Raw genomic sequence first — 14,557 nt, 5'->3', positions numbered from 1 at the left:
TTCTGTCCCAACAGTCCAAGAGCAGGTCAAGAGAAGGTACAAGTGTTGACTGTCCTATATTCAAATTCCATCACTTTGTATGCTACAAACACACCTTTCTGCAACACGATCTGCCACAAGACTCAGAAGCTGGCTTCAGTAAAATTTCAGGGCAAAAAGACAGCCCTGCCCAGCAGCGTGTGGGTCGCCCGCCCCAGGCAGCGGCGGCGCTGCCGCCCGACCTCAGCCCCGCAAACCCACCGCAGGGACACACGCCGCTTGTGCACCCTGTGATCTCCCACGAACCACAGCTGGGACCATTAAAAACCTCGTTTTACAAACTCGGTCACTAGTTTCCAACACAAAATCCTGCCCTGCGCTCTGCAAGGTGTGTTTGGACCCTTTTCCATCCCTAATCCTTCTCCCGAGATGAGGCGGCTGGGTACATCTAAAACTGGCAGGTTGAAGCGATTCTGAAAGCGAAGTCAGAGGTGGGAGCGGGGGCTCTGCCGGGGGGGGTCCCGCGCAGCCCCAGGCAGGGATGGCTCTCCCCCGCAATCAGAATTGAAGGGGCTTTCAACAGCAGATATTGTAATTCAAAGGTTTATGTTTAAGTGGCACTTACACTGCAGAAAACTCGTTGGAGGAAAGATCCCCAAGAGGCATCAGCATCATGGCCTGAAACACTGTTTATTAACTTCAGAGGGAGCTCCAGTGGAATTAGAGCCCATCCAATTAGTGAGGTCTGCAGGAATATTTGCACTCCTAAATCTCTTGGTTTCTGAAAGGGTTAAAGCTTATTATCAGCATATAATTTACAGGTCCTTTCTCCCAGGAAAGAAATAATGCACAGTAAATGCCACATTCATTTTAATAATACATGTTACAGTCTGTGCCCAACATCTGCACAAAGGTAAAGCAGACAGATTTTTTTGACATGTCCCACTCTGCCATCCAAACACAGGCTTTTTGTTTCTTAAGTGACGGAAGGTTTAATCAAGAAAGCAGGCAATTCATCAATCGAAACAAGGCTGCTCACACCGCCCTGACAGCACACACATGGTTTTATACAGAAGAAACCTGGCCACCTGTCAGCAGCACCTTTTACATCAGGATATACAAATACACCGAGTGATCAATCCTCCAGCTCTTCCCATTCATTTCTTCGTTTTCTTATTATATTTTTCTTTATGCTAGATGTTGCACTCATTCTCTGCAGGGATAGATGAGAGACAAGGCAAGCTATGGCTGTTTATACACTATCATAAAAATTTATATACCCTTAGAGTGACTTATTTCCCTTCTATTTGAGTACCATTATTATAAATAATTTTTCACTTCATTCAGGAATTTTCCCTGTACGTTATTATCCGCAACTGCCTGAGAGGGCTCCCTCTCTCCCTCACCGTCCTTGTGGCTCTGATAAGCCAAAGCAATATGCAGCCAGAAGATGCTGAAGTCTGAAATGAAGGCAGTATGCAGTCACAACAACATCTTAATTAAGCTGAAGGCCATGAAGAAAGACTATGCTGTGAAATACTGAGCAGTGTCTGTCGACAGGGCTGTCTGGAGCAACGCATTCTTCTTCAGCAGCTGCCTGTTCCAACATGGATATTAAACCTGTCAGCTCCTCGGCTGCTCCCAGCAGCACCCAGAGACCTCCCGCAGATCGACTCTGACGTGATTCTGCCTTTCGGTGTCAGGACGGGGGCTGCGAGCCGGGGCTGCCGGGCCGAGGACGCTGCCGGCGGCGCGGGGTCGGCACAGTGGGCGCCGCGGCACGGGGGCCGCCAGGTCCCACGTGTACCCTGCCCCTTAGTTCACTGTGCAAAGGAGAGTCTCCCGAACCTTCTGGTCACCCGACGTGCCATTGCCAAGACTGGAAACGGCAAGAAACTGGTTAAAAACTGTAATTACTGCTTCCAGGACCATTTTTCCTGGACTTCAGCTTTGCAATAATAATTACATTACACACTCCAAGGAGTAACAGGACAGCTCCAGTGGGGATCTGGCAATTTCTGACAAAATGTACTTTGAGATACAGAGGAGAATCAAGAGCCAAAATTCATTTCACCTTCCATAAAAAGGCTGAACCCCAGATGGAAGTGTCGTTTTCACTGACTACTGAGAAAATCTTGGGTGTCTACAGAGAACCGAGACCATGCTGCGACTCTTGATTTCACCCTCCTTCACAGCCCTCCCTTTCTAAATAGCCCATCCCGTCCCCACCACAAGAATCCACATCGAGGAGATACCTAAAGTGGAAGGTAAGAGATGGTTCATAATGGCTTTTGTTTCCCTGCGCCAGCACCAGGAAACCTTCAGTTTGGCAGGAAATACCCTCTGGCGGCACTGGGGCCCCGTGCCCGCAGACCCCGTCCCCTCGCCCTCCACGACCCGCAGAGCTGCCACATCCCACCCCTCTGCCGGGACCCCCCACTGCAAACCGCAGCCTGGCACAACAATTAGGGACGGCAGTGGCAGCGCGTTAATAGACGTCGCGTTGCCATGGCACTGCAGCGAGGCACACGCTGCCGTGCAGATACAACTGCTGGCTGCAAACTGCACCGATGGAACAGGAAAGCCGAGAATGGTTTCCACAGCGCGCCGGGGGCTGCTCCGCCGCAGCAATGCCGGAGCACAGAGGGAATTGTCACAGCACCTCATCACAGCTGCTGAGAAGGCAGCAGCGCTCAGGAGTTATGCGTGAAGATCCCTGCCAATGCACAGGATGTTTCATATGACAAGACCCTTTCTTCAGAAACGATTCCCAGCTGCAATAGCCATTACAGCACATGTATGCACAACAACTTGTAAAACAATGTGTCTGGAGGAGAACGTCCAGTTGGGGGAAAAAAAAGAATTATATACTTTGGCTGAAATGTGCTCATGCAAATGTGGAAGACTGATGCCGTGCCTGGTTTTGCAGGCCTGTTTTGTGCTTTGCCTGTAACTATCTGGTAAAGTATTCAGGTTCTTTGCAAAAGAGGTCCCGTTCCCGGGCTGCAGTGCGAGCAGAGGCAGGCCAGGAAGCCCCCGAGCAGGGCTGTTCTCAGAACGGCCATGCAGAGTTGTTGCCTTGCTGTTTGCACATTCGATGCTTTCTCAGGAGAGAAAGCACAGCTTTCTGTCCTCCACACAAGACTGCCTCATGCGAACACAAGAACATGCCTTCCCTTACATTTCTACATCTATTAGGGCAGAAGAATAACAAGAAAAACGAATACTGACAAGAATTATGCAATTGTTATATTCCATCTATGTAGGAACCCGAAGCTGCACTTTCAGTCATAGATTACCTTTTAAATAACCCTCTGATTATGGTACATGAATTAATGCCATGTTCCTATGTTAGAAGTGTCACTCACTATTAATAGCAAGAACCTGTGAATAGCACATTTTTGCCATCTTCTCTTCCCTGATTATGCACAAGCACTACCTATTGCACAGCACACTGAATCTGCCGCTGCTTCTGCTGGGTTTCCAAACTGTCCTGAAAATCTCCCTCAGAGTCAGGTTTAAAGCCAATATTTTTCTCCTCTTGCAAAAATGACATAACAAGAGAAACTGTGGTTAAGTGTGATTCTACAATGCCTATCACAATATTTGTTCAGGTGTAATACTACTCCAAAAAAAAAAAACTTTTAAGCAAAACTCTCTTGCTCCCCAGCACTACTCAGCTGAAGCACAGAACATGTGCCAGCCCCGTAAGAGAAGAGGCAGGTGAAATGCAGTTGTGCTGCAGCTGCACATTAACATATTTCTTTAGTTTGCAGAACGGAAAGTGCTTTTGCCCTGGTTCACAAACAGCTTCCAGACCACGCAGCTCCCAGCACATCCAGGAGTGACAGACTCCATGAAGTCCCGTCCTCCTGCGCCGCGAGCACCAGGCTGCTCCTCCTTCAAGCAAGCACTTAAAGGCAGCACCTCCTCCAGAAGAGCAGAGCATCAAGGACAGCTCACAGGGACCCCGGCCCCAAACCAAACCCACTGCGTGGCCCTGAAGCACAGTAACATGTACCTGTACCTGCACGGGTGAAAGAAGAGGCTTGATCCTCACCACTCTATTTAAATACACACATTTTCCCTGCAGACCAATGCTAGTTAAAAATAAAAGCCAGATAAAATATTCATTGGTAGTTTTTTTTCCGCATTGACATCTGGAAGCTATTACTAGCTCTACCACTTGTAGGGTGAACAGAGAGAAAACAGCAGCCAGAGAGACCAAGTGAGCACGTGCGAGCGCACACTTCTTAAAGACAACGCACAACCCCCCATATCCTAAGATCTAATTTCAAATTTGCCCTAATACTGGGGAAACAAATCTATGCAGTGCCAGTATTCAGAATACAGACATGGGAAAGAGTGAAGAACTCATCTGTTTTTAATGTGTATGTTTAGTGTAGCAAAGAACAGCATGTACGAAACCCATCCTTGCTGGGCAGGACAAAGCTGGAACAGGCAGAGACATCTCTTAGGGCTCAATGTGATGACCACGAAGACGATGAGCAAAGTTTGTGTCAGTACAGCTTTCCATGAGAGCTCTCATGGACCACCTCTGCGGGCAGCAGCATCCCTCCCCAAGGGCTGCAATCTTCAATAGGTAACATTTGCTGGCAGTAACGCGTGTGCCTGGGCATTCTGGGGGGTCTCTCTGCACCCCTCCTGCTCTCGACACTTTAGTGGCCTTGATGAAAAGCTGGGTGTGTCTCACAGGTACCACACACCTGGCTGGCTGTGCAGGCAGGGCTGCTTTGCTTGGTTACACTTTGGTTACGCGGAAGAGCAGAGGAACCATCGCGTGCCCCAACTTACCTGATATGGCGTACAAATTCGAGTGCTGATGCTCCAGGTCCAGGCGAGTGCTGTGACTTTTCCCTCGAAAGCTGGCAGGGAGCGTCAGCGAGATGTGCCTAAGGAAGAGAAGTGGGAAACGGAGAGGATGTTACTACAGAGCAAAAGATGCTGCTGCTGTCAGCTCACTCTTGCCTGAAGATTCCAGTCAGGTTAAACAGCAAACACCTATTTTAACATTGCTTCCAAAAGCCAGAGTGGGCCTCAAATACCAGGGGGAGACTGAGGTGGGGATTCAGCCTTTACAACCAAGGGTGGTTCTGCTGCTTCACCTGCCCCCTCAGCCCAGCGGTGGGATTGTCTGCGCCCCAGCACAGCCCCCTCTGCCCTGCTGGACACCGGGCTCAGCCAACGACCAAAGCGCTGCCAAAGCACAGCACGCGGCAGGTCCCGGTGAGCGGCAGCCGGGCCGGCCTGCGCGTGGGGCGAGCACAGCCCCCCCGCAAACACGCGTCTCTGTGCTGAGCCATCAAGACTGCGTCTGAGCACCCCGTGGGACTCAGCGGCCCTCCCTTCAAGGCAGAGCGCACTAACAGCAAGCCCTTCGGGTTTATCTGTGCCAAAAACTTCTGAGTACCTTCATAAATAAGATCTCTGAAAGCCCCTTGCTGGCTGAGGCTGCTCCAAGCGCCCCAGAGCCACTGCCTGCTCCCCGAGCGCGGTGACCGGGGTGACGCACATGCCCAGATCCCCACACCAGCCCTGAGAAAAGTGAAGCCAAACTTCACTCGTTGGCTCCCGCCACAGCCGTGCACAACAGCCTCCCTCCCAACAACGCTCTGCCCAGCATTCCCGCAGCACAGGGATATTTTTACATCTTCCATTAAACCTTCCTATAAATAGGAAAAAACAGAGCTTGTGGAAGTCAAGTTGAAACTATTTTCAGTGGCTCAGAGCTTATTAAAAGGAAAATGCAGCACTCGACAAGCCTGGCCACAGGCTAGAAGACGAGGTGGGCGACCTTCCCGGAGCAGGCGGAGCGGGAGGGTGGGATGTGACCCCAGGCAGCCCCGTGCTGAGGGGCGGCTGCCGCAGGGCTGCCGGAGCTGCTCTGCACCGGCCTCCGGCACCCAGGACAGACCCGACACCCTCGGGCAGGGCACAAACAGCCAGCGGGACATGCCAGGAACGCTGCCGGGCACGGGGAGCTGAGCAAGGCTGCTGGCAGCGGTGGGCACGGCTCTGCCACCACGGCTCTGCCACCACCGCCACGGCTCTGCCGCCACCACGGCTCTGCTGCTGCCACCACGGCTCTGCCACCATGCAGCTCCACCGAGAAGTCTACCACGAGAAAAGACTTTTTGCCAGTAAATGTTATTGATAGCCCATGGATTTCTATGCTTTGATGAGCGATTCGGGCTTCTCCCTTTTAATCCAAACCTGTATTGTTCCAATGCTGATCCCAAGTCTGTGTGAATTTCTGTAAAGCATCATTAATCTTCCAGACCGCACTGCTGTACGTTATGAAGATGCCCCCTCTTCCCAGAGCGGTTCGGTGCAGCAGGAGCACGGGGCAGCAGGTTCCGTTTCACAGGAGCCAGAGCTGCCGGGCACGGCGAGACCTTCGGCATCGCCCTCCGGCCAGAAAACCAGGGCGGCTCCTGTGTCCCCCCACGAACACCCTCTCTGTGAGGACAGGCCCTGTGTAGTCTCCAGCAGAGCAGCAAATCCACGTTCTTAGCAGGTTTTATCTATTGAGCAAATCATCTGGAAATTATTTGTCTTTAAAAACAGCATGCATTTTGTGAAGAACTACGTATTTTTAGCCCTTGACGCAGCTAATGGTGAACAGCATGGATAAAATAAGAAAAAGCGAACACCAGTTTGAGTTTGCTTGTGCTTCTCAAAGCCATTTCTAACCAAAAAAAGATGGTGTGAAAATATTTTCAAATTTGGCTAACAGTTAGCTGTTTAAAACACAATCCATATGAAAGTCCTTGCAAGCAGAGGCAGGTTTGTCATGAACACACTTTAAAACAGAAGACCGCTGCCTGTAGGCATTACACGCTTTTCATTTGTTTTTTAATAGTAGTATCCAAAAATACTTTCTGAGGCACCAAAACAGCTAACAGAAAGACTTGCATGGGGGACTGCTTATTTCACCTCTAAACGAACAGCAGGAATTGCTTTGGAAGTAAACAAAGCAAGTCTAGTTAAAAGGCCATTTTCTGAGCAGAGTATTTCAAAAGTTTCTAGCAGCTTCTGCTGCAGGAGAGGCCGGCCCTGCTCCTGGACAGCCCCTTCGCACAGCCCCCCGCCAGCCCGGCTCCCGCAGGCCGCGCAGAGGGCACAAGGGACATCAGCGGGGGACACCGTGACGGTCCCACAGCGGCTCGTGGAGGCATCGCGCGAGCGCCAGGAAGGAGCCGGCAGCTCCACAAGCGCACGCCGCAGCCATCCCGTAAAGCTCCAAACCTTTCGTTTGCAAATGAGTTTCCGAACCACATCCCCAGTTGCCACCAGCACCCCGGCAGCTCGCGCCAGCACCGGCTCCGCCAGTGCCATATGCTGACGTGCTGTGCACGCTCCACGCCGGTAATTAAAATGAATCGCTGGCATCCAGGGGACTCGGACCACAGAGATGAACGTGGCGGCAGGAGGTGACGCACCCAGACCGCAGGTGTCTGTCTGCTCCTGGCGTGGGGCACACGGAGGTGCTGGGGCGAGCACCTCAGACCTGCCCTGGCAGGGTCGTCAGCCCAAAACGCCGGTTCAGCTGCTGCCGGCACTGCTGGCTCCAACACCGGCTGTTCCGAGGGCATCTGGGAAGGAAGGACAGCGTCCCTCCCTCCCACGCCACCCCCAGGGCCACAAACGAGCGGCACCGCCAGAGCCGGGTCCTGCCAAGGCGAACACGGAGCTGCAAGACCACAAGACGAGGGCAGTGACTGCTACAAGATCAGCTTTTCCCTTCCCCCGTTCCTTGTTTAAAAGCATGAGATTGTAGGGAAAAAACAGGAAACAAAGTCTAGTTTATTTTAAATTAATGCAAACTTTGGCCAGGATCGATATAACTTATACCTACAAAGTTGGTTGCATAATGCATTTTCCTTATGCGTTGTGAAAGCTAAGTCATTTTGCATTGTAGAAAACAAAAAAAACACAACCAGAAGAGAGGCTGCCATTGAAAAGCAAGAAAATCCCAATTACGAAGTCCCCAAGTTCCTAAACACATATCGTGAAAGTATGTGCAGCTCTGCAGCATATGGCAAATCAATTACTAGTTTAAATTTTAAAACAAAAACATGGTAAATGTGTTGCAGAAATAATCAGCAACAACGGTTTGGTTTAGATTACAGCGGCCACTAGAGTTTTGAACACAATTAATCATCATTCCAGGCAATGGGAAGCCATATTGACACTTATTCCTAATTTGAATATTTAATTAGGGTGAAGTTCTTCATCAAATTATCACAGAACTGGGAGGAAAGCCTAAAAGATTTAAACAATTACTACTTTAACCCTTCACCGACTGCTCACCTGTGAGCACAGGGATCTCTCCCAGTTCTGCAAAGCACGAGGGTGCCCAGGCGGCCAGCGGGGACGGTGCTGAGGAGCCACCGCAAACCCCCGGGAAAGGCCACGGACACTGGGCAGAGCGGAGCCGGCAGGCACTGCAGCACCAGGGGCACTTCCCTTTGGGGTCTGGGTTTCTGTTGTTTATTTGGTTTTTTAACTGAAGAGCCTGTCCAGAACCACTCGCTGGTTCACGTGCCAATGGACAAAACTCTCTTTGGAGGGACACCAAGGCGGCCGCCCCCCCCGGCCAGGAGGGCTCCAGCCCCTGTCCCGCAGCCCCCGCGCACGGCCCTGCCTCCCAGCTCAAACAGCCCTTTATGTGCTGTATTAATCCATATAAGAAAATCTCTTTTAATGAGGAGTGATATAGTTATGAACTCTCTAGAGTCATAATTAGAGCAAACTAATTGAAGTTGTGTTTTGACACACTTTCCAAATTCACGGGTACTGCATGACATATTCACAACACTACTGCTGCACAGCCATGGCGACAGCAAAATCATTAGGCTAATAACGCTTATTTGCATTCTTATCATGCCAGCAGCATGCCGTTAAATACTGCTTCAACCAGTGCGCGTTTACTCTGAAAGTTTCCACTGAAAGATATTAACAGTAATTATTAGTACTTTAGTGGAATCTCTAATGCTAAGGAATGGCAACTCACATTAACTATGCCCATGCCAATTATTTTCCTTTTGAACCGTCACAAGAAGTGGTTTTCTGCCTCCCCACTGAATCAGAGCAAGGAAGCGGATTTGGGGCTGCTGGTCCGTGGGGAGGAGGAAGGACGGACGGACGCCTGCCCAGCCCCAGCGGCCCTCGGGGCTCCAGCCCACGCCGAGGTAACGCCCACACCATCCCAGCACAGGTTAAACACCAAAAACACTTTTCCCCAGCATATGATAATTTCCAGGCAATTTAGGATGAAACAACTGCAGCAGCACAGTTCAGGACAGGGTGGACTTAATTACTCTCTTTAGATTTTTAGTCCTTAAATCTACAGAACAGGCCTACGTACAACAGCAGCAGAAGCAGCACGTGATCAGATCCTTCACGTGCTACAAAGGGGTTTGAGGTCTGCGCACATTATGGCCACTTTTTGAATGCTTTTGGAGAGAAACTTGCATAGAACAGGCCCAGGAATGCCCGACAGTTCCAAATCAGTTATTAATAACTGTCTGCAGGAAGGTGATGAACTGCTTTTGAAGTTAGGGGGCAAGTACTCATAAAAAGCAACAGAGGATCATAAGAGGAAATGCCAGATATCAAAGGATGCTTCATAATTCATATAAAAGTATCCACAATGCACAGCAAAAGAACAATGGTAAGTTTTTGCTTTCCAACTGGATTGGATGAGCATGGTAGAAAGAACAGGCAAAACTTTTAAGAACTGCCTCATGTTATCAAATATATTAGAAGCCTTGGTGCATGCTGCAGACTGGAATTGTCCTGTTCTTGATGTACCGCTGTCATGACTACAATTCATCTTAAACAAACTTGAGAACAGTGCTGCAAAAGTTGCAGTCTCATAGGGATAAAAAGAATCATATCTTGCATAATCAATGAATTAAGCACAGGTCATGCCTCACAAAAAAGCAAAGGCAGAACAATTAAATTCCAAGCTGTAGAAAGCTAAAAACACACCTATAAGAAGTTAGCGTCAGGCTGTAGCTCTCAAGAAACATAATTCGACTTGAAAGCTTTGCCTGTCGAGGGAGGAAAAGCCCATTTCTAAGAAATGAGCTGCTGGAGTTTCACTGACAGACATCACAGGACGTCTCAGCAACCACTGGCTCCATCAGAACGCATTTTCCAAACTGCAGGTCACAGACAACGCTGCAGCAGATACCCCTGGCTCCGGCAGTGTCCAGAATCCCATCTACAGTGTTTATTCACAGCCCTTGACTTTTACTGTGCTCAGGCACTGCGATGCCAGAACACCTACCTCATACTCCAAAGAACTGCAATGAAAAACAAAACCGCGAGGCAAGAATCACCTCGGGTAATGGACTTCATTCCAGACAATCTATTCTAATCGTGTAAACCAAATATTTAAATACTTTCTAAAACCTTCCTGACCCTTTGCCTAAAACAAGCAACATATGGGCTTTGCAAGCATTTCATCTCATTCCAAGCTACTAAAATATCCTGTTTCCCAAAAATCAATGAGAGCTGGCGGTGCCAGATTCAGATTTTATAAAAGCCCAAACACATGAGAGAATGAAAAAGGGAGTGAGTGATTCTTTCCACTTTTAGATTTGCCCGTTTCATTGTCCCAGCTGTACCAAGGGCAGGGCCTGCCCAGCACAGGGCAGACGCCCCCGCGCATCCCGACGGCCGCGGGGATGGAGCCAACGCTGCTGCGCCACTCTGTCAAAACTGCAGCAACCACCGGCTGATCCGAACAAACCCCGGCAACGCTACCAAGGGAGTGTGATCTACTGCAGACCAGCAACCCAAAATGTGAGGCTTCATGCAGGATGAAGTTCCTGCAGCTTCCTCTGTACAGGGATTAATTTAGATCAGAGGACTTAAGTAACTAGGATAGAACAGCTGCCAAACAATAGAAAAACCCCAACAAGTTTAATTTACACTGCCTGAAAGCCTGAGCTGTAGCCCATTAAATTGTTACAGGCAGAGGACGGCAGCAAAGCACGGAGCCCTGGCGCTGTGCGCGCTGGGAAGCGGCGGTGGGTCCGGGAGGCTGCAGCGGCAGCTCCGCGCACCAGCCCTGCCCTGGTGGGAGCCTCCGGATAATGGAGCAGTAGGGAAAACCTGCCAAACAGCAGAAATACTCCAAAAAGATAAATTACAGACAGTATAAGCTTCCTCAGTTAGGATTTTAAATTCTGTCAAATCAATCAGCACACCAGAGCCCGGGTCCCCGCGCCCCACAGGACTGTCGCCCGTGGGCGAGCCCCTCGCTGCCGCCCGCGGACCTGTGGCACCCGGCGTTGCCACGGCTCCCTGCAAAACCTGTTCAACAAATATTCCACATAAAGACCCATTTGGGAAGAGCACGTTGTCAGCACTTTGCCAGTAATAAATAATGACAGTCCAAACACTTTGCTAAAAGCAATAAACTCAAGAAGTGTTTTGGAAAATGGTGAAAGTGATTGATTTAAAGAAGGAAATATCTGAACGCAACCACATGCACTTCAGGGTGAAAGCACAGATTACAAATCAACAGTGGCAGAGATCATATTAAATAGCAGACAACACAGAAGTTTTAGGGAAAAAATGCTCAATTCCCCCGTAGGGCTTATTTAACAACTGAGTATATAGCTCCTCTGAATGAATACCTTTGGTTTGTACTTAATGACCCCACGCTATACCCTAAAGAAAACATGCTTCCAGGAATATTGCTATACCAGGAACAGGGCTCTATAAAGAAAAATGACTCTAAGAGTATCGAAGCCTCTTCACTCAGAGCACTCCTCAAATTTTTCAATGCATCCTCAAAATCAGCTAAATCAATCAAACTTCTTCTAACTACAGTTAATGTCTCTCTTTCTCAGCTGCTGCAAGGTATTCTTGTGCCTGGAAACCACTCATATTGTTTAAACATTTTTTCCTAATCATCATTTTCTACCACTAAAGCATACTGGACTGTGACCAATTTTTGCACGTCTTCATCCAGCTGAATTGGATGCCAGCCATACGGTCAGTGCAGTTCATAACAAATTCCTTATGGGAAACAGGCTCTGGAAAACCGTGTGCCAGCATCCCTTACCCACTCCAACAAACCGGCCTCTTCAGATCTGCACGGCGTACACGCATCACAGACATTTCATTCTTAAGTTTTGCTTCTTACCATATCCACTGGAATGGGTCTATGGAAACACTTCCTCCAAGCTTTTGTTTAAAAACTGGGAATATTGTACTGTATTTCACAAGTGATTTGAGCCTTCAAGCCAAAAAATATGTTTTATTACTTGTAAATCAGAAAGCAGTTTTACTTCAGAGCTCTTTTGATGAAACAGATTAGAAAATGCAAGTCCATCAAGAAAGCAGCATTTTGTAGAAAGGATCAGACTGTCACGTACCCCACTGACGTTTCTCAGAGCAGCCTCCAGTCAAAGCAGAAACCTCCAGCCCAAAGTACTCCTTATTTGGCAGCATCTGGTTCAGATGAGGGACTTTAAGGTAGACCCCACCACTCTGCGAAAGCGTCCTGGCCATGGGGCTGCCAGCGGCTCTGCCGGCGCTCCACGGCAGCTTTCGGAACTCTTGGCTTTGTTCCCCACCACAGCAGAAAAGAATTGAAACCCTGGAACCTTTTCCTCTGCAGACTCTCCATAAAATCTATTTAAAATATCTTAAGAAAAAAATTAGGATAGCTATTTATAAATAATATTATTGCTACTTAGAAAATAGGGAAGGTAAAAGGCTTTCCACTTCTCTTCAATTAACCCACTGCACAGACTAAGCCCAGCTCATCACCAGACTGAGCCCCGGTTCCGCCACACGGGCTTGGTGCTGCTTTATTAGCTGCCACCTATTGCACATCATCAGCCTCCAGCAGAAAGCCACACACCAATCGCCCGCCAAGCTTACATGACAAAGTTCAAACACCATTAATAAATCAATTTGAAAAATCAGACTTCTCTGCTGAGAAAGGAAATTCTTACATTCCGTAACATTAAACTCCACTGGGAGCAGAGGAACGGGAGCAAATAATTTCCCTTTTCTAAGGAGGGGCGGCTCAACTATTTAAAAGGTAATTGGGAGCATGGGAGGAAAATTTACACATGCTGCTCTTATTTCAGGGTTTAAGTAGGGCAGTTGTGTTCGTATCCAAACCGAAGCAGCGTGTCCCTGGTGCAAGACTCCCGACAGGTCAGCGTTTCAGAGTGGAGCGCTCGGTGGCACAGCCCCTGTGCCGCGGGCAGGGACGGTGCGGGCGGCAGCACCAGCGGCTGGTCTGGAGCCCGCCAGCCCCGCGGGGCAGGGTGGAACACGCACACACGTGCGCAGGGCCCTGGCTCCGGCCTCGGGGGGGTCAGGCAGAGCAGAGGCTGCTCCGTGCCTGGGCATGGCTGCGGCAGAGCCCCGGGGATCATCACCTCCCCGGGACACACCGGCACGGGCCCACGGCAACGCTGGAGCCCCTCTGGACCTGACAGAGAGTGCCCAGCCATGCTAACGCGTGCTACAAATACAAGTGGAGCGCAGCAAGATCTTCCTTCTCCCTGGTAAGCCATTAACCTTTGAGATGACAGCCTTACAAACTAAATGACTGAACGATTCCCAGGGTCAGCCCGAATATACATTTCCAAAACCTGACATCAACAAGTGAAAGTTGTGACTGAATCCCAGTCTCACCAAGAGGAAGATTAAACGCCTGTGACACATCATCTGCAATCAGAGTGCTCCATTTCCCAAAGTATCTGTCACAGATTGATAACATCCACGCAAAAAGTTAAGTGCAATTATGTCTGTCACTGTAAAACACACTTCAGCAGCACTGACTGACATCTTGCTTGCAGCTGACAAATTGTGAGAGGGCTGTTTGAATGACGGTGGCAGAAACTCCTGCAGCACCTCAGAAGGGATGGAAACGTGCTCTCGAACCGAAGAGCCGTTTTGTAGGCAGTTGCAAGGCAAATGGTTTGAGGCTGGCTCTGCGTGCATTCACAGGAGTTACGCACTTGCTCCCAAAAGGCTGGAACTGGACTCAGGGAGAAGAGAACATCACACGCAAATCCTGCCCTACCCACCCCAACAGAGCCCAAGACACGGAGGGGCTGAGCCCCAGGACACCTCTCCAATGCTTGGGACCTGTGCTTGTCTCCAGCCCATGCGCTGGCAATTGCCGATCCACAGGCTGGGTGAAGCAAAAGCGTGCGAAGTGCCAGATGAGTTACCTTTATGAGCACCTGTTCTGGGCAAGGATTACTTTCTTGTTCGCCAAAGCGATGTCACATGCAGCACTGGCGAGTGCAAGCCTGCAGCCCAGAGCAGAGGTACTGAGCAAAGTCAGGTTAAACTCCCATCGGCGACTCAGCCAACAAAAGCAGCTCTTTAGTAGCAGCCTTCTAGGAAACTGCAAGTGTGTTTCTCCAGGCTGCCGTAAGTGCCAAGAAGCTGTCGCAGAATTTGGAGAGAAAAGACAGTGAAGCAGCTTGATGCCGTGCACAATGGCATGGCTGTGCTCCACAGCACAGCGAGCCATCCTCCCCGGGATGTGCCAGACCTGCCTTTA

At 49.6% G+C, this 14,557-nt stretch overlaps 1 protein-coding gene across 5 annotated transcripts in view; it reads right to left on the bottom strand.

Moving 5' to 3' along the window:
* MVB12B (multivesicular body subunit 12B) overlaps window positions 1-14,557 on the bottom strand; it is a 56,452-nt gene that overhangs the window by 23,283 nt on the left and 18,612 nt on the right. For all 5 annotated transcript variants that reach the window (XR_010607262.1, XM_065648231.1, XM_065648232.1 and 2 more), the window contains one exon: window positions 4,795-4,892. Coding sequence is in view for 4 of the 5 variants with exons in the window: in XM_065648231.1 (XP_065504303.1) it covers window positions 4,795-4,892 (98 nt within the window). In the remaining variant the exon portion in view is untranslated. The remainder of the gene's footprint in view (window positions 1-4,794; window positions 4,893-14,557) is intronic.

Source organism: Caloenas nicobarica, chromosome 19 (genome assembly GCF_036013445.1).
Source record: "Caloenas nicobarica isolate bCalNic1 chromosome 19, bCalNic1.hap1, whole genome shotgun sequence".
Lineage (NCBI taxonomy): Eukaryota > Metazoa > Chordata > Aves > Columbiformes > Columbidae > Caloenas > Caloenas nicobarica.
This window is presented reverse-complemented; position numbering and strand designations above follow the sequence as displayed.